Source organism: Rhinolophus hipposideros, assembly GCF_964194185.1.
Source record: "Rhinolophus hipposideros genome assembly, chromosome: 19".
Lineage (NCBI taxonomy): Eukaryota > Metazoa > Chordata > Mammalia > Chiroptera > Rhinolophidae > Rhinolophus > Rhinolophus hipposideros.
In genome coordinates, this window is record NC_138065.1 from 12,611,775 (window position 1) to 12,632,259 (window position 20,485).

A 20,485-nucleotide genomic window follows, 5' to 3' on the forward strand; every position below is an offset into this window, starting at 1 on the left:
CCATGGATCGATTATTATGTACTTTTGTGCTTTATATGTTTAAAATCACATGAAACTGGGGCAGTTTGAAGGAATATGGACAAAAGATTTGTGAGCAAAGCTTCCGTGCCTCACCCTTGCCAGGCGTGAGCTCTGTTCTCACCATTACCCTTGAGTAAAACACATGGGAATCTGTGGCCCCGTGATCTACCTGGATTGGGGTGAGGTAGGAATACAGCCTTCGCTGTTGTTTACTGTAACTTCTTGGGAGGTAATGGAGTGGGTCGGTAGAAACACGTAAGTTCTCAGAGGTAAAAGCTTCCAATCTGTGATCACCTGGAGACTAAGGCAGGGAGTGAGGTGGGAGCTGAATCTGCACAGCCCCACTCACGGACTTACGAGTGATGGAGAGAAACCTCAGTGGAAGAGAGAAGAACCCAAGGAAATGTATCTGTGTGTAATGGCATCTGAGAAGGAAAACAGTTTTTGAAGAACTGCATTATCTTACTGTTAAGAAATGTTAGTTTGGATTCAGATCTCTGTGGATGAGAAATTCACATCTATTAATGATTGTCACCAAGACATTTGCAAAGTCACCGTAGGAATGACCATCACAATTTTGGTTGAATGTGAGCAACGAAGATGGCACAACATAGAAGGTGACCTCAAAACAATCAGAAAGGTATCACGCCGAGTTCCTAGGTCCTTGACTTGGGAATAGTTTCAGTAGTGTGAACACGGACTTGCAGATAACAGGTGGGAAGGAACTCATTTTGTGTGTTTAAAATGATACAAGCAGGTATTTTGCATTTAGTTCCGCTGGTTCAAGTGTCAGAACGCCGGAGTAAGTCCATTTCACTATCTTCATTCTTGCTATGCAGTCCACTGACCTTATCCCACTGCCGATCTCCGGTCCCCAAGGCATAGGAGGCTCACCCCCAGGTAGTACTTGGGCCCACAGCAAACATGGGAGGCCTGGAGTACAGACTCAGGTGGCACCAGACACTGGGCTGATGCCCGAGGTACCTCTCCTGCACCACATGAGACTAGGGAGGCCGTTTCATAAAACATCTGTCCAGGCATTACTTGGTTCACAATCATTACAGCAGCAAAGTCGCCCAATGTCTGAGTGCACTGGGCTTCCAGCCATGTTTCCTCTGAGCAGCGTGTGAGGAAGGGCAGGCAATATTGGGGGAAGTGGGAGGGTCCCTGTAGTTTAGTTTTGAATCTTTAAGCTTCAGAGGGCTCCAAAATGTTCTTGCCACGTCTAGACCTCAAAGTAAAAGGCTCTGATCCTTAAAAGATTCTTGTTGCATTTGGACAGCATAAGTATTCTTTGTCTTTCAGCAGTTGTCTGACATAATCACTTTGTATCTACAAATTAAAATCATAGACAAAAGATTTGTTCCAAAGTATACTTACATAAGCATTTCTTTCAGTAAGACACGCTAAGTGCTTTGATGTATTCTGGGGATGCTTTAGGGCATCTAAGGAGAGCCAACATACCTGGAAGATGCTGAGGGAATTCATAACCAATCACCATTTGTAGCGAGTTTCTTACAGCCAGCCTGGGGCGCACTGAACGCACTGTTCTAATCACTTGTGCAGGAACTGAGTTTGTTTTGGAAAGGGGTAAGCGAGCTCCAGTCTCAATTTTTAGCTAATTAAAATTTCTCAAGAACATCAGCAGTCTGTCTCACAAACGTGGTTTGGGAAAAGTAAAGTGAGCAGACTTGTCTTGGACCCCAAACACATTTTCTTGAGTTCTCCATCAAAAATGGGCAATTCTGGAGTTTTTCATCTTCGTTATTCATTTTACTGTCGCAGGACTAGTACAATCCAGAGGCCGAGGGAGATGTGAGATCAGGAGAGGAGGGGGTTAACGCTTAAGTTATAGAGAGCATGACCCATGATCCTGCAATCTTCATTTTATGATTTAATGTAGCCCTCAACTTATTCGGGAAACTCCTTGTCTCATAAATGACAGTCTGCAGCTTTGATGTGGACTAGAGCATTAAAATAAAGAGTTTAATCTCCAAACAATATCCTTTAACTTTCTGGTGGGAGCCCAGCCAGTGTCATGGGTTGGAAGTTCCTTCAGTGAATATAGACGTATTTCACCTGTCCCTCCCATGTTCTGGTCAAGTATTTCACTTTGGGAGGCACCGTGCTACAAGCATTAGGAACTTCTGTTTCCAACTGAACTTTTCCACTTCAGTGTGTAACCCTTACTGGAGTCTCAAGTGGAAAGTGATGGAGCTTGTTTGGACGTAGTACTTACCTCGACTACTTTATTAAAATATTGTTTTTTCGAATTGCCTCAATTTTTAAACTTAATGTCTATGAAATAAAGGGTTTTGGGGATAATATATATTTTCTGATACACATTAAAATAATCACATATATTAAACTTGAAAAATCCTCGTGCACAACTAAAAACCATGTTTTATATCAAATATTGAAGAATACTGCTCTAGTGTATTTCCTTCATTTTAAAGATCTAAGACTTTTAAGTTTACAATAATCTGTAGTCAACACTCTTTGGGTTCTTATATCATCCAACCAATTGATTTTGTTCAAGTCAATTCATCTACATGCCTATCAGGAAAGATTTGGTCACATGCTTTGTTAAAACCAAAATACTTCAGGTCTGTGTTCAGGCCGTCCTCTAGCTGAGTGCTGTAAAATACGGAACGGGTTGCTCTGCTGTAGGGATTTCTTCAGTGAGCCAACTAGAAGACATTTGTAAATGTCTTTTCTCGTTTCGTGAGAACAGGCTAAGCACTAGGGAGGAGTATTTTTAAGTATCTGGGTGGGTGTGTAAAACTAAAAAGCATACGTATGTTTTGACAGCAGGAACTCAAGGAGAAGGATTGACAACAAACAGCAACGGGGCATGCTGGATGAGGGGCATAACCCTCATTCGGCCTCTTACTAATCATCTGCTACACACAGAGAGTCACAGTGGCCAACTCTTTGGCACGGTCATCCCTGAATGCAATAGAAGTCATTCCCAGACATTCATTGTTATATCTGGACATTCTTCTCAGCATTATCAGTCACATTTGCAGGTACAGAGAAGTTCTGTCTGAGGTCTAGCCTTGCCTACTGCAATAGAATAGGAGCCCGGTGCACATGTGCAGCTTCAAATGGATACGCAAATTTGGCTCTGTGATGGCTACAGCGTTAATAGCCAGTGCCCCTGGCAGGAGGCTTGGGAACAAGGCCAAACTTACTGGGAAATCTCAATGCTGTGGAATCTAGGGGGCAGGGGTAGGGTGAGAGGCAGCCATTCCTCGTCAAGGAAGCCTGAACAGGCAGCCAGTGAGGCCCCAGCAGCCTAGCAGGACTGAGCCAGGCCCCAGGCCCTAGGAAGCAGCTGTGGTGCCTACAGTACACAGAGCAGGGAGAGGAATCAAAGCAGCAACAAGAATTAGGGCACCTGGGCTGGGAGGAAATGGGAAACAAGTAAGAACATGGGCACTGGACTCGGAAACCACACGGCAGGGGGTAGGGGACCTAACCCACGCGCAAGTGGTTGCCAAGCCTGGTCCAGGGTTGCTCTCAGGAGGCTTAATTACGTCCCGATTCAGGTTAATACTAGCTCAACGAGTGGAGGGCGGCATTGAACATACAGGTGGGACTCAAGTGGCCCCAGTGATGGCACAGAGCAGGAACTGGATCTCAAGTCTGTTGGGCAACAAAACTCATGTTTTCCCCACTGCACCCACCCACGAGAGACAAGAGACAGACACACACTTCTCCAAGAGAGAGAAACACACACTAGCTCTTAGGGATATGATCAGTGTGTTCACTTGACTAGAAGCCCCTTGAGAGCAGAAACCGTCTTGATCACCACTGTATCTAAGGCCCAGCAGGGCCTGACACGTGCTCAAGGAATATTTTTTGAATACATACAGGAAGGCGGAGAGGAATGAGCAAATGGAAACACTGTCTCTGTTAAGTAGCTTTCCATCAGGTTTTCCCAGAGTTGCGGTGAAATATGTTCACCCTAAACCCTCGATACCATTTATTGTTTTTATTCCATGATACCCAAGGACTCTGCTGATGAGAAAAGTTGATTTTCCTGGTTTCTTCATACCAGAAGTGAAGCAAATTCAACCACTAATCATTGTTACTTCCCTGTGTCGTGTATTCTATTGACACCTGGTTAGCCCCTCTGCAGCACATGGATTAGGTGAGCAGTGTCTGTCTCTGGAAGGATGGGCATATTGAATACACTGAGAATCCTATTTCTGGTCCTCCATGATTGAGATGCAGACACTAAAATATGGGACCTGCCCAAGGTCTGAGATCTTCCGTAGCAGAAAAAGGAAACTGACAGATCATAAAAGCATCTGGCTGCACACTTATTTTGTTTATCCTTCATATTGTTATTGTATTTTTAAAATTTGGCTCTTGCGTATCCAGAATTGTATTCATTATATTCTTCTTATTTCAGTAGTTATTTGCCTTAGTAACTTTGTATTAAGTATTTCAGCAGTTGTCTGACTCAATAACTTTGTATCTACAAATTAAAATAATAGACAAAAGATGTGTTCCAAAGTACACTTGCGTAAGTGTTTCTTTTAGTAAGACATGCACTAAATGTTTCCATGTATTCTGGGGAGGCTTAGGGCATCTAAGGAAAACCACTGTTCTTACCATTGATTCATATACTGGCTCAAACACTGTTGACTTCACACAAAAATTCAGATGTTTGTCTTCTCTTGAGAAATCAAACAATTTTTCAGCATTGGGTCTATTTCACTGCACACCGACCTTTAGTGGCTACTCAGAGTGATGTTGCGTTTATACCAATCTCTGCTGTCTCCCGACCAGAGGCTTCGTGTTGGTTGACGTGTATCATTGGGCTCGAACTGTTATTCTTCAAATAAAGTGGAGAGTGAGCTATTTCACTGTGTGCACTTCACCCATTTACATTACCTGCCTGGCGAGTGTCAGCATTTGAGTTTGAGAACCCTGCGCTGCTGGGCAGCTCTTTTGGCGTCCCTCATTACAGCCACCGTTCACGGAGCCCTTATTATCTGCAAAGCGCCGACCTAACCTTTTGCCATACATTATCTTCTTTCATTCCGACAAAACCCTATGAAGTAAGTACGGGCTATTGTTTCCATTTCACAAGTGTGGAGGCTGGAGCTCCAAGAGCTAAGTAACTTGCCCATGAAATTGGTGACACCGAGATTCAAATTTTGGCCTGCCTGAGTCCAAAGCTGGGGCTTTTAAACTTTATGTTACAGTGCTTCCCTAACCAATATAACAATAGAATTACTGCTCCCACACAGTGTTTCTACCTCATACTCAGTCCACGTGGGCTGAATACCAGAAAGAGGCACTGAGCACGGCCCTGCCTTCACCACGGCCAGTGACAGTTACCCACTCCATGCCAGTGTCAGTGTCAGATGGAGCTGTGGCCTTGTTGGCTCTCAGAGTTACGGCTCTGCTGGAGAGGGAAGACAAGAGGTGCTGGGGTCACTGTCTTCCCTCGGCAGCCTATTAATCACTGTCCCTGCTTCTGTGTGTGTGTGTGTGTGTAGCTGGGCTGCCCTGGGGCTGTCCCGCGCTGTACCCGGGAAGCTCAGATAAAGCACCTCAAGCTTTAGCCTCACAGTTCTCAGGCCACGGAGACGGGGAGCTGTTGCTGTGGGTTGGTGAGTGTGGCAGGACCCAGCCCTCACAATGTCACTCAGTACAGGAGGCATCAGGTGTCCTAAAATTGTCATTTCTCAGGTGTCCGAGAAGCAGCCTGGGCCTCAGGTGGCCTGCATTAGGTAGAGGTGAAATGGGACATAGAGAAGGGACAGAGGGACCCAGGGAGGAGTGATCAGAGCAGTGGTTCTCAAACCTGGCTGCACATTAAACATTTTTATGCTGGACCCATGAAACCAGCATCTCGCGGGGAGGAGCCACGACATCCCAACTTTTAAATTCGCAGCCAGGGTTGAGAGCCACTGTCCTTGAGCTTTTGCTGGGACTTCTAGACGTTGTCCCTGAGCACAGCATGCGTGTGCACACACAAAGTGTGTATTAGAGTGAAAAGGAGCTCCCCTGGCTCAGCTTAGAGAAGAAGAGGAAACAGGTGAATGGTGTGTGTGTCTCCGTGAGCGCATCTCCGTCTGGCTATGGTGCCCAGTTGGTGGCTGCCCTCAGGACTGGAGGCTGTGCTGGGCGCGTCTCTCCGGGATGTGTGTGAAGCTGTGTGTGATTCCTACCTTTGTTTCCCGCAGGGCTGGTTCTCGTGCTGAGACACCGCAATGGTAAGGAAGCTGTGTCTTCCTCTCCAGACCCAGGGAGGCCCTCAGGCTGAGCAGTGTCCTGTGTTGAGTGTCCCCTGCACCTGCACCCCGCCCTGTGTCAAGGATCACTGATCCAATACAGTTCAGCAGAGGATTGTGTCACCTGCTGTTTTGTCACTCTTTGTGTGCTGGGATCCAGACTTGAGGATTTATTCTGACCAGGATTTCATAAGGCATTCTTTTCCTCTGGGACCTCAACAGTGAGCGAGGACCAGACTTCAGTGTAGCTTTGGGGTGTGTGTCTGTGTCTGTGTGTTGGGAGGGGGTGTCACAGTGGCCTTGCCCCTTGGGCTGTGTCCACACTGCTCTGTGGAGACTGAGCTCCAGCCCCTTCCTCGGTCTCTGCCAACTAATGTGTGCTCTCTCTTGCCAGGTGCTGCCCACAAACTGGTGTGTAATTTCACCAGCTGGGCACACAGTTGACCGAACCCTGCTTTGATCTTGCACCGACCTGGACCCATTTCTTTGCACCCACCTGATATTTGCCTTGGCCTCAATGAACAACAGTCAGATTGTCACTAAGCATCCCCAGGATGAGAAAATTCTCTACCCAGAGTTCAACAAGCTCCAAGAGAGCTGTGTTCATGTTGGACATGTGGGTCTTACTTTCAGATTTTACAGAGAATTAAGCCTTTTCTCCTGTTACTTGTCCACTTTCCTCCAATTGTTCTGGTCCTAGCCTCCTCTCAGGCAGGGCCACGGGAACTCCCTGATGGTGAATACCCCTGAGTTCATTCTTGCCCCCTTAGCTGTGGTGGTTGTTGCCTCTGCCTGACCACGTCCAACTCACCCTCCAAGCTCAGTGGGGAGGATTTCATACATTAATTCTTTCCAAGTGCTTCAGAGAGGGTCTGCACATCACAAATGCTTCACAAGTGCTGGTGTTTTTATTGTCATTTGTCACCTGCAACCCCAAGCTGTGAACCCCCCGAGGGAAGGGGCAGTATCTTTGTATACCAGTGGTTCGGTTAGTGCCTGGCACAGAGCTGGCGCTCAGGAAGTGCTTGTTCGAGCAATCCTTTCTCCAGAGCTCCTGGGTTCTCTCTCTGACCAAGGGGAGGTCTGTCACTGCGGGAATGATTATAGAGGGTCAGGGCAGAAATTGCATGTTACTAGATTATGGGCTCCCTGAGAGCAGGAGTAGCTTTCTGTCTTGCTCTCTGTTGTACCTCGAGCACCTAAAGCAGTCAATGGCACGTAGTAATTGGCTCAATAAGGATTTGTTGACTAAGAAAATGCACGAGAAGAAACATTTCAGACTGTTTTTCTTTTCCTTTTCATGGGAACATCATGGGATGGGGGAGACTTTGGCTTCCTGGGTGGTGATGCCTGTGGGGCGACTATTCTCCCCTTTTTCCTATCTTCCCCTTACGGGTGCTGTGCTCTTCTCTCTCCTTCCCTCCACTTGCCTTTCACTTCCCCTGCTGCCCACCCCGCTACTTCCCATTGTTCCCCAAATGAAGTAAGCAAAAACAATGGTGACAAGCTGCCCATTTGAGTGAGGACCCAGCTTACCGGCTCTCACTATCTTTCTCTCCCACGTCATAGGAACAGGGAACTGAAAGCAGTCCATCAGGGGGATGGAACTTTGGCACCTGGAGGGGAGACTTTGCTGTCACCTTCTTCTCTCAGGCGTGGGGGGGTGATGGCAGTTGAGAGGGGGGAGCACGCAGAATGAAAGTGAGGACAGAGTGGGGAAGCCAGCTGGGCTATGGGGAGAAAATCTCCTGCAGGCATTTCCTTGAATCCTGACCTGGTCCTGGATTTAAGGGGCCCCCTGACCTCTCCTCCATGGAAGTTCCAGCAGGTGGTAAGAAAGGGGATCGGGGGAAATGAGGGACAAAATGGGATGTTCACAGCTGTCCCCTCAACCCTTCCTAAGAAGTAGGGATTTGTCTCAGAGAAGGGTGGAGTCTTGCTTAGGACAAGAATAAACCCCACACCTCACAGGACCTAGGTTTCCTCGCTTGATAAAAGGAGCCAGTGATATTAACCTCAGGAAGGAAAGGAAGTAAAGTAAATAAAATGCTAAGACTAACGCCTTGGCACATGACACCTATTCCATCGTGGAGATGAGAACCGGCCTTCGTGGTCTCTGAGGAAGCATTTCGCCAATGTCTTGAAGGAGGCCAGGGGTAGAGGCCACACCTGCCTGGTTGCCTTGGGGAATGAGCTCCTAGAGAGCGCCACTTGGCGGCCTGCAGTGTGTGAGGACGAGCCCTACAGGACCTCCCGAACATCGGAGGGAAGCCTTGGGGTGCTGGGTGAGAACTGGCTCGTGTCCCCTCCACCCCCACCCCCACCCCCCTCCCGGGCCTCGCCTCTCCCCGTGAGCACTTTTTGAACACTCGCTGTGTGCCAGACCCTGGGCCAGTGCCTTTACACACATTTTGTCATGACTACTTAGAAGTGGCTTTTCAGAGTGGTTGCTTGCTGTCGTGCGGGGTGTCCGGTGGGGCGGCCTGCGGGGTCTCTGCTCCCGCTCCCCACATAAGAGCGCAGGACATGGTGAGGCCAAAAAGGAACACCCACGGAGCCATAGGTAGGGGAGTCATACCACTATGGTCTCACTGGAGGCTGGGTTTACACGACGTGCGACCTGCTGTCCGCTTTGCTGCCAACCGACCAACTCTCCTCGACTCTCCTTACTCTCCTTCAGTCTCCTCCTTCACTCTCCTCAGCTCCCCTCCGTAGCCGCGGCAGTTATATCAGTGGCCAATGGCTTAATGGCTACAGCTGATGGCCAACCAGCCACAGCTGAGGGCCATCCACTATCTGAGCCAGCACCTCTCCACATGAGGCCGAGAGCCTGGAAACTGCTTTCTGGGACTCTGCCCCCACACTTGCCTTCCACATTTGTAGAAAGAGAAAGCAAGAGTGAGAAGTATTAAGGAACGAGCTGTGTGTCATGCACGTGTCCCTCCAAGATCTCCCAGCTAGGAGGTGGCAGACAGATCGTGGAATTGAGGCCGGCCTAACTCTGACCTGGCTAAGTTTCCAATCGCTACACCCAGGACTAGCCCAGAATTGTTTAAAGTCCAACTCCAATAGGTTAGAAGTTTTCCAATAGTGTCTTCATGATGAAAGAGAAAACAGAAAAAAATCAAATAACCAATGAACAAAAGAGCAAAGAGACTGAACCCCTGTCAGAGCTTGAGCATCTTGTGCTAAGTTTTGCAGCCAAGGCCCAGATTAGCTCACAGAGCTTTGTGGGACGATGACCTTTGGCTGGGGTCCCCTCCCCTAATTTGGTCAGGGAAAGAATGTCAGTGCTGAGATGCGGTAGGGCCTGAGTAGTTCCCCACGAGGAAATTGCAGACAGACAATGTGCCTGGCCAGGGGGCACCCTGTTTTTGGTGGCAGAGCTGGTCTGAGCGTTCTGCAGACAGTGCCCCTTGCCTCACCCCTGCTCTCCCCACAGGTTCACCGCTACGCTGTCCACACACCCAACCGAGAGACGTTTATCAATTCGGTTACATCCCTCCTGAGGACACACAATTTCAATGTTCCGGACCTCTGCTTCTTGTACCCTGGACTAAGAGGCAGCCCCATGCATGACCGCTGGAGTTTTCTTAATTGATGTACAGCCAGTCTGGCAGCTCCAGAATCCAGAAATGATTCTGCTTTTGTCATATCTGGACTCGTGGCATGATAGGAGCGTGAGGCCAGGGGCAAGGGCAGGGCAGCTGTAACAGATGTGCTTTTACTGCCAACCCCCTAGAGGTGCCGGGCCAAAGGGCTGCTGAGCAGGTGGCCTGTGGTGGCTCCTCTTCTCTGTCGTATCCAGGTCTTGCTCCAGCCCTCCCACCTAAGCGATGCCTCCTCTGCGCAGCTGCCTGGACTCCCTCAGGCAGGCAGCCTGAATCCTGTACTGCGAGCCTGCCGGCCACGCTTCTATTAAAACACTTACCACATTGGCTCCTCTGCCATTCTCACGAGCCTGGGAGCAGGGCCTGTGCCTGACTCCCCTTTATGTGTCTAGAGCCTGGATCAAGGGGCTCCATAAGTAAAGGTTTCCTGGATGATGCTCTTTCCCTGATTCTGTTTTGTGGTTCTCTGTGTCTGCTTCTTTTACTTTCCAGGAGCGCCTGTTTACCTTCCAGAAGAAGGCCCTGCTCACCACAAGGCCAAGACTGCTGCTCCCCGCTACCGTCTCATGGAACCCTCACATCATCCAAACAGCTTATGACGTGCCCCGTCTAGGAAGGTAAGTGGGTGCTGCGTTGGAGGGGCAGGACACTGAAGGGAAGGAGGCATCTCAAGCTCAGAACCCCAGAACTGCCCAAGCGCTCTCCTTGAGCTTTCTGTGCACCGGCCCAGTGTAGGTGCGATCTGGGGCTGAGCTGAGAGAGGAGATGTAGTACCAGCCCCCACAACATCATCTTGGGTCGAGTCTTCTCCCTTGCCCACTGCTGGCTCTCACAGGAGAGCCCCGCGGGCCTGGCCTGTGCCATCCCAGAGCCCAGCTGTGGACATTCACTGTGTGGCAGAAGGCTGGCATCAGAGAGGCAGCTGAATTACCAACCACTGTCACAAAACCCAAAATAGGAAGGCCCAGTCAGGCACAGTTTTCAGAGCACATGTCTTCATGCAAAAATTATAAAGCCAGACAAAGAATAGTTCTCTAGAACTCTTTCTGGACAGGCTGCCTCAGAACTCATTTGCTCAAACCTCAACCATCAAGTATTTGCAGATGGGGAAACTGAGGCAGATGCAGAACAAAAGAGAGGATTGAGTGTTTCTGTGTGCGGCTACACCTGGGAGAGTGGTTTCTATGTGGGCAGGAAGGCGAAAGACACAGGGGGACATAGTTTGTTAATGTTGGTATTACAGCCAGGCGGCGTTGGGGGCGGGTCCCACTTCACCCAGCCTGGTGACCTTAGGCAGATTAGTTAACCCGTTGGAGTTTCGATTTCTTCAGCTTTAAGATGGAGACAGTTATGGTACTTAGATCGAAATTAAATCAGACAATCCGTGGAAACCCTTGTACCTGTGACCTGGTAATTGCTCAGTTATACGACGTCGCCAGCTCTCTGGATGAGATGGGTTTCAATGGTTCCTTGAATGGTAGAAAGAGAGAAGCTCTTTTACTGCCTCGGGACAGTGTGATCAGTACTGCTTTACTCAGGACGGGTTTTGCAGACCTCTGTTAGCACTTGTGTCCGCCCGGGTGTGTTGGTTTTCGTGTCTGACGCCTGCCTATTTCCATGGACACTCTCAGGATGGCATAGGTCCAGAGGCACAGGGGTCCCTAAGCAGCAGTCTGTTCCAGTGGCAGTATCTCAAGTGGAAGGCACAGCTTGGGCAGGTTCCACAAGCAGAAGTGTTTGGGAAGCTTGGGTGGCCACTGCACAGCTAGTTAGCTAGTGAGCACTGTGAGATCTGACTTATCTCCTTCTCCTGCCCTTTACAGACTCCTAGATTTCATCATTGTCTTGTCTCACGAATTACATGGAAGCTGGGAAAAGTTCATGGGACATAACAGCCCCCTGTGCTCTCTGCATGGAGACGCCAAATCTTCGGTAAGAGAAGGAAAGATCTCAGGCGGCCTAGACATCTGCCCCTGAGGCCGGGCCATTGGCTCTTGGTAAAAAGCAGGGATTTGTGTTCTTACCTGCAGGCATATGCCATGAATTACGGGTGAAAGCTGGGGGCACCCTCAGTGAAGTTACTCTTGGGGTTCCCCACCTATGGACGTACGTTTCACCTCCACAAAGCATCCAAGAATGGGTTGCAGGCTGAAGCTGTGGGACCTGCGTCTCCAGGGAGGTACACCAAGCAAGCTGGCCTCTTGGCTTATTGTGATGTGACAGAAATAGGGAACTCTTCCTATTAGTTAGGATTCCCCCACCTGCAGCCACGGCCAGAGCAAGGACAGGGGCAAAAGCAAGACTGAGGGCTAGAGATAGGACAGAGGTAGTTTACTGGGGCAAGGGAAATCCACTATGTGGGATATTTTCTTTTTCTTCAGGGGAAATTATCTGAGTCCTTTGTAAGGGATGAGGGTCTGGGTAGAGTTTGATTAAAGGGGGGACAAATATTTCACCCCTTAAAAGAATCTTAGATGTCATACAAATCAATCCTGACTTACTATGTGGCCCAAATAAAAATAATTAATATTTGCAATATATTTGCAATATATATAAACATTTGCAGAAATAAAAGAATAGTATAGCCTCCCCTCTCCTTCCCCCATTACCACATACCCCTCAATCATTAACCAATCCTGGCCAATCTTGTTTCATCTCTCTCTCTCTCTCTGACTTCCTCCCTCCCCACTACATACCTGATTATTTGGAAGCAATTCCAAAACATCCTCTGCTTCAGATTGTTTCTCCTCTACCCCAATTCCACTTCCTTACTCTCCATCTCAACAAAGCTTTCTACTGAGTGGAGGAATGAGACACGGACCCCAGGGAACATAAAACATAAGAGAAGACAATAAGAGGCACAGAGTGTGTGGCTGGTAGATTTTAAGCAGAGCTTTGAAGCACAGATAGAATGCTGATGGGCAGGAATGACAAGATAAGAAGGACTTCCCAGGAAGAGGACAGCAGGTACAAAGACACAAGGTGTACAGGGGTGCCTGATGGAGAGCTATGTTTGCCTTAGGTGGTCATGGAGGTGTTGGTATCTCTCCGACCTTGCTCTGTGCTGACCTGGTGGAGATGTTTTCTTGCTAATCCAGAGAGTGGAAGCATAGCTGAAATAATATTCTTGAAGAACATTATGGGTCAAAGAGGTTTTGATAGAACTTTTAAAGAACCAAATCAAACAAAATCCCAAAAAGACTTAGACACTAACTTCTGCAGCCCATCTTGAACACTCTACTTCTTTGTAGCACATGGTTCCAGGACAATGCTGGGTGCCCAGTTGATACTCAGATGCTTGATTGATTGTAAGAATATAGTTTTCTTTGAGACCGTCACATTTATGAGAGGTTGAAAAGCTAGTTTGGTAACTACCTAGATGGGGTAGTTTATGCTGATTTCTAATGAACGGAGGAGAGACTTGTTCATGAAAACTCTGGAAAAGATATAGTCTTGGTCAAGGGTCACGTATGCCACTGTTAGTAGTTTGCCATTAGCATTATTTATCAAACTCAGTTTTGGTTTCTCAAGGAAGTCACTTACTCCTTAGTCTTCTGTCTGTTTTCCATCATGGACATTAGAGGAAGGAATGTATAATAATGGGAATTTATTCAGAATAGAGAGGAGGCCATGAGTGTCTTCCCCACTCCTCCTTCGGTCTCTCTTCTTCTCACCCTCTTAAGAGGGTGTGGGGACAGAGCCAGGAGTGCAGTTTCCAGGCTCTTGGTCTCAAGTGGAAGGGTGCTGGCTCAGGTAGTAAATGGCCATCAACTGTGATTGGATGGCCATCAGCTGTGGCTAGTTGGCCGTCAGCTGTAACCAGTGAGCCATTGGCCACTAATACAACTGCTGTGGCTACGCTAGAAGAAAATGGGGGGCTAGCAAGAAGATGGTGGCTGAGCTAGCAAGAATGGATTGCAGTTAGCAAGTGAGGTTGGTTGGCAGAGAGAAGTGGACGGCAGGTTGCTGATCGTGTGGTTCCTGCTTCCTGTGTCTCCAACCCAGCTGCCAGTGAGACTATAGTGGTGTGACTCCCCTGTCTATGGCTCTGTGGGTGTCACTTTTTGGCCTCACCATGTCCTGCATTCTTATGTGTGAGCGGGACCAGAGACCCTGCATGCCGCCCCGCATGATGGAGGGATTCTTGGATTCTTTATTCCTGGACAAGGAACAGTGTATCTGCTGGTACTTCTTTCCATGGTTTTCACAGAAGTCACCTGTGATCCTCTTGGCAGATACGCTCCTTTCTCCAGAGAGTGAAGAAGTGCTGGATTGATTATCATTATGTACCATATGCCCACAACGGGGAGAAGTGGGTTGGCTATGATGATATTATCAGCTTCAGACACAAGGTGAGAACTTGGTTCTTTCTTGCTCCAGCATACAATTTCCCTCTGGCTACCGTGCGGCCCTTGTCTGTAGTGTGTGTGTGTGTGTACTGGGTGGAGGATGAAAAGGTGAGAACGATTACATTAGGTAAGTTTCAGGTACACCTGAACTAACTGGGGTTTCCTTATCCCATCTATTCCAAATCTCATTTTGAAGAGAAGAAATCTCAGTTTTTCAAGATCTCATAGCTAATAAGTCGTAGAGGCTAAATTCAAATACAGGCTATCCTCCTAACCATCCTGCATTGTTCATAAAGAGAGAGCATTTGCAGGCAGGGAGGGCCGTGGTGTGGACATTGGACCTGGATGACGTCAGGGCACTTTCTATGTCCCCGGCCCTTCCCCCCTTGTCCACGTGTTGAATAATCTCCGGGTGCAGGCTGGTAAGTAGCTGGAAACTGGGGTTGGAAATTGCATAAGCAGGCACTGGGTGGGTCCCTTGTGTTAGATCCAAAGGCTGTGATTATTCTCAGGCCAATCTGTTTTCCAACCTTGGTTTGGGTGTGTGCTCCCTTTGACGTCTCTGAGCTTTGTTTTCCGTATCTGTAAAACGGGAATAATCCTTATAGGCATGACATTATTGTAAGAACTAAATGAGATGTGGAATGAAAACTGTGCTGGCTCATAGCTAACAGTCAATATATATTAGTTTATTTCTCTGTTTGTTTGTTTTTTTCTCCTGCTTTCATGGGACAAGGGCCAGAAAAGGAAATGAGGTTTCTTTTGATAGCTCTTTGATAGTAGAGCCTGCCCTGGCAGATGGAAAACGGAACCTGGCATGCTAGAGCTGAAAGATCCTTGGAGATGGTATACAGCCCTCATTGTATGGATAAGGAGACTGCGACTCAGAAAGGTAACCCAGCCAGTCAGGTGCGGCGGGGACTCCACTCCACATCTTTACGACATGTGGTCTACGGCAGCTTCCCTGCCCTCAGTGCTGTTCCTGGAGCCTCCTACTTTGGGGGACACAGAAGGTTTCTTCCTGAGAATTCAACAAATAAAGAATTAGGACTTGGGGGCAAGATCCTGCTGAAGGTGCCGTCAAAGAAGTCAACATGAGGACTTAAGCATCGAGAAGAGACAGGTTCCTTCATGGGGTCGTTCATCAGAAATGTATCAAATCCACCGAGCCCCCATGGATACCTGGGATCATGGTCATGGGATGAAGTGGGGGAGCAGGGCTTCTGTGTGGTGACATCTGCTCTATGTCCTCAAGTGGGTGCGTTATGAAGTCCTCCAATCTTGGCTTCCGGGAGCAAGTACTTCAGTCCCGGAGAGGTTCTAGTCCTGCCAGTCATTCATGGGATGGGAAGGAAGAGGTAGGAATCTCATTCCTTTCTGATGATTTTCTCTAGAATCCAGCTCAACTCCACAATGTTGGCTCTCATCTGCTATGAATTTTTCAAGAACTAGCCCTGAACGGCTGACCGGTGACCAAGGCATTGACCATGGATTCGAGAATTTGTTCCCAGAAAGAGAGGCTGTGGCCACTGAGACCCATAGGAAGAATGAAAATAAGACCACAATTCCCAGAGGTGGGATTGGGAGCCCTGCAAGGGAAACTGTGTCTTTTGGAAAGCACACTGTAGTCCTAGAAGGAAACACTGAGACCCCTGGAGAGAAGACCATGACCCCTGTGGGTCATCAGTCTGTGACCCCTGGAGAGATGACTACGACCTCTGCGCCTCTTCAGACTGAGACCTCTGGAGGGAAGACCATGGTCCCTAGAAGGAAGGCTACAACCTCTGAAAAGATGACTTATCTCCTCTGGAAAGATGACAGTCACCCTTGATGGGAAGACTAAGACTCTAAGAGGAGAGCATCTGACTTCCCTGACACTACTTCCCTCCTCCCCCTCCCCCAATAGGTCACTTTGGTCTTTAGATGGAAGCTGAACAGGATTCTACCCTCTGGCCCTGTCGTCTAGCTCCCAGGACACATTCCTCTTTTGACAGACACCCTTTTGTTTCACTGATGGAAACCATTGTTCTGTCAACTTGATGACCCTTCCAACAAGCCCCCTCTCTCTAAAGAAAGAAAACCCAGGAATTTGCTGTGGATCAAGAAGCCTAAGCTCTGTTGGTGGCAAAAGCTGGGGAAAGCTCTTGTCTTTTCTTCCGGGTCAGCTGACAGTAGCTGCTTATACCCAGCGATTCAGAAACCATTTGGGGCAAAGCAGGCCTCTAAGCCACAGTGAGTCCATCTCTTTTCTGTTGACTAAATTAGAAACACAAGAACCCATTCAAGTTCTCTGAAGTGATTTTCTTGAAGTGACCTGTACAATCCAGTATGTATCAGCTTCTCATTTTCAAGGTCACTTTCCCCTACTGCTATTTTTGGACAGGGAGTTGTGTCTAGCCCACACTGATGTTTTCTAGTGTGGATTATGTGCTTCCTTCTCTGCCACGAAACTGCTCACTTTGCTGTTGGTCAGAGCCAGAGTCTCTTCTAGAGAAGTTTTCCTCAATCCTCAAGGGAGACTGGAGGAAGGAAGAGGAAGTTGAATCTTCCAATTATATTCCCTGCTTGGTAAAAATCTTAGTTGTTTCTGAAAAAACACCCCCACCCATTCTCACCATAAGAAGTGGTCGAGCAGAAGGCAAAACAGTATTTTCGTGTGTTACCTGCACACTTCTCCTGGATCTTCTCTGGAAACATCAATTCCCGCTTACTACACATTGCACTCGACCTGTGGAGTGTTTCCTGGGCATGACTGACGCTCATAAGTTCGTATGGACACAGGACCAATTTCTTGCCCTCCCTTCTAGGAGACAGGGATGCCCAGAGTGGGTGTCATACCCATCACTGATGTTACCTTTTCTTTTAGAAGTGCAGCCTCCAAGTCTTTAAGATCAGGGTCCGAAATTATCATGCCTGTGGGTCCAGGCACCTGTCAAAAATGATTTAAGCAGGTGAAGATGTTTCTACACATGTGTGGGTACACGGCCACAGGCCCATGTTGTCACAGCATAAATCACAAATCAGTTAAATTGCGTAACAAACCAACCCCGACGCATAGTGGCTTACAAAACAGGGTAGACAGGGAAAGGCTGAAAGGAACCCTGTGGTGTTGAGCTCGGACGCATCAGTAGAAAATCATGGTTTTAAAAGTATATACAGATAGATCAATATAAAAATTAACAGAAATACAGTATGTGTATACATAAATATATTTCCTAGCTTTGACCACTGAGAGGGCTTGAAAGCAATGACGTTTCAGAAGCAATAAGTACATTTAATGCCCGGATCTTTCTTTCTTTTTTTTTGGTTAAGGCCGACAGATGTAATTTAACATTATTAATTTTTTTTTGGTTTCAATTACAGTTGACATAAAATATTTAATGCCCAGATCTTGATTTCTAAATTTTGTTCTCCAAGAAAAGGAACTGGGGATCTTTGAAGAAATGGCTGATTCTTGTGCTGGAACGGGGAAAGTACAAGAAAAGACTAGAATAGCTGATGTTTCCAGAAAGTACGGAAATACTCAAAAGTGATGGGTCCATGTCCGAGGGAAACAAAAGCCACCTTGGAGGAGTTCCCAGTGGCCAAAATTGGGACAATTTGAGCAACAAAATAATGATAATAATGGGTTTATAACCAGTAGAACAAAGTAAATAGCATGAGTCCATATGCTATTAATGCATCATTGAATAAACAGATGGGGAGGAAGAGGCAGCTTTTCCTCACAGTGGGATGTCAGTTAATAAATGAAGAAGAAAGTGTCTAGAGTGGTAAGGGATTGACAAGAGGCCCGAGGCCAGAGGCACAGATGAGGGACAGGAGAAATCTTAGGAATTGCAGGTGAGGTGATTGACATGGGGGGAAACGGGCAGGGCGCAGGCTCAAACAGGCACGACTAATGAACAGGCACAAGGTGCCTACACGTCGGGAAGTGAGCCGGGGAGCAGATGCTATGTGCTTTTGTCACTTTCTAAAATGAATTTTGAAGCGTCCCATGAAAGAGTCCTTTCAATGTTCCGAACTGTTTTTGTAAGTTAGGAATATTGCCACCAGGGGGCAGCAGCACACAGGGTTGCATTTTTCATGTGACCAGGAAGAGAACTAAGAGTATGAGAAGCAATTAGAATATTTTCCAACAAAACATGAAATCTAATGTAAATCTCTTGGTCATTATTGTTAAAGTTGATACTTTCATGCACATTGAAGTAAAGAGAGTTTGCACACAGCAGGCTTAGAGGGGAGGCTCTGGTTAGATAGAGGTTGAGTGCAGAGAAACCAGACTTGAGGTCCCAGCTCTGCCTTTTATTAAGGGGCGTTAGATTAGCAACGATTACACGAAATTTGTGCCTGGTTCAAAGTCGGTGTTCAGTAAGTGAGAGCTATCACTATAAACATATCCTCTACCGTTCTTAAGTTTTTCTTTAAGAATTCATTTCTATGAAGAAACATTACATCATACACATGAAATTGGAAACTTCTTTGGCTTCATGCGCAGCTCAATGGCTTCAAGGGTGGATTCACGGCAAAGTTCAAGTAAGTTCTCTCGTGCCAGCTACAACTTTCCTTAGGGAATCATTTTGGTAACTGGCCTTTTTCATGAATGCTTCTAAAAATGCTACAATCTAGAAAACTAGTATTAATGATATATAGAAGGTAGTCAGTGTGTCATTTGCTGGATTTAAAAAACTTTACTGGCTCCTTACTGCTTACAGAATAAAGCCAATGCTGCTTTGCGTGATATCTAAGGTCTATCTTACAATCTGTTTATGCCCATGTAGATTCTGAGTACTGTATGCCAGTAGTTCAATCCACGGTGTGTTGTAATTAGTTAGGAGGCATGCCATTAGTAATTTGGTAGAATCATAGTTCAAATACTGCAGGTACTAAATACGTTCTGCTTTAACTTTTTTGCTGTGTTAATTGCTTTCAAGTTTCCCCCCCAAAATGTGTCATATATCCACAAAAAACAAAAAGTTGATTTTTTGACTCTTTTATGCATTTAATAACAATTTGAGCTGCTTTGTATATAAATGACATTATTTTTACGTATAAAAATTTCCTTTTGTTATTCATTCTTGAAAAACACAAACATCTAGAAAAATGTACATCTGCTTTCCTAAACTTCCTTTCTGGAAGTTTCCATCCACAGTTGGCAGATGGAAATATTCATTGGGATATATCCGACCATCACAGCAAAAGGGTTAATACAGTATTGTAGACCCAAGAGCATTCCTAGTTTAGTATTACAGTCCTTCCCATTTCATATGGTTTCTTGAGTAGAAAATAATTGTCAAAGCTGCAATTAGCATGATGAGACTTGTGCAGATCGAGTGCAGGTGCTTTGGATGTGTCTTGGCTGACAAGGAACCATGTCGAGAACTACTCTTCTGGTCTTGTTAGTCACAATGTTCTCTGAACGCATCACACAATTTCACTCCTTTGTGCCACTGATCAAGCTTTTCTTCTCTGTGATGGCTTTTCCACTTCCCTTCTTTCCTCATCTCACATCCTGCAAGATCCTCACTCAAATGTTACCTCTTCTGTGGAGCCTTTTCCATCCCAACAGAAGCTATCACTCCCTGCTTCATGAATACTGTTATTATCCCTCTCATTCATTCAACACACATTTAAATGCCTACAGTGATCACATCGCCTGGTAGTTTGATTATGTGTCAGTCATTCCAGCGGGAATGCAGACATTTGCATCTAAGGACCATTTCTTAACAACCCTTGCACTCCCAGAGCTGAGTACAGAGGTGTGCACAGAGTAGATACTCAAGGTAAGACTGATCAGAGGACGAGGGAAGAAAAGGAGAAGCAGTAGAGATAGACTGTAAGTCTCAAAAAAGCACATGCCCTTTGGAGCTAAAGAACAAATTGCTCCATTGTTCTAGTAGAAGTTGCCAGCACCCATTTTTCAGTAGACACAGGCACCAGAATCTTTTGTCCCCAGTATACTTTACATTTGTTATCACACGCTAATCTTCAGATTCCATCAGCAAAGCCATTAATTGCTTTTTTAAATTGACCACAGAGTAGATATTAAAGTCCTTGATGCTTGCCAAAGGGAAAAACAAACAGAATCCATGAATGTGTAGGGGCACAAGCTTTTACAAAGGTAGAAAAGCCCACGTGCCTAGAGAGGTGAAGGGCAGGGAGATCAGGGTATAAGAGAGGGACCCAGCCACCCTCTGCGTGTCCCAACACTTGGGTCTGCCACTGTGTCCTGAGTGTTGGTGAGCCGTTGGAA

The 20,485-nt window shown here is 46.9% G+C and overlaps 1 protein-coding gene across 1 annotated transcript; it reads left to right on the plus strand.

Moving 5' to 3' along the window:
• Nucleotides 1-583: 583 nt before the first annotated feature.
• OVGP1 (oviductal glycoprotein 1) lies at nucleotides 584-16,347 on the plus strand (the record flags this gene model as incomplete). Its single annotated transcript, XM_081025264.1, is given in 18 exon segments — nucleotides 584-638; nucleotides 6,670-6,716; nucleotides 6,720-6,739; nucleotides 6,741-6,891; nucleotides 8,422-8,570; nucleotides 9,718-9,737; nucleotides 9,740-9,862; nucleotides 10,018-10,046; nucleotides 10,379-10,503; nucleotides 11,710-11,818; nucleotides 11,917-11,937; nucleotides 11,941-12,102; nucleotides 14,122-14,238; nucleotides 14,532-14,586; nucleotides 14,589-14,657; nucleotides 15,630-15,910; nucleotides 16,230-16,318; nucleotides 16,320-16,347. Coding segments are annotated over 18 exon segments (1,650 nt in total).
• Nucleotides 16,348-20,485: the final 4,138 nt, after the last annotated feature.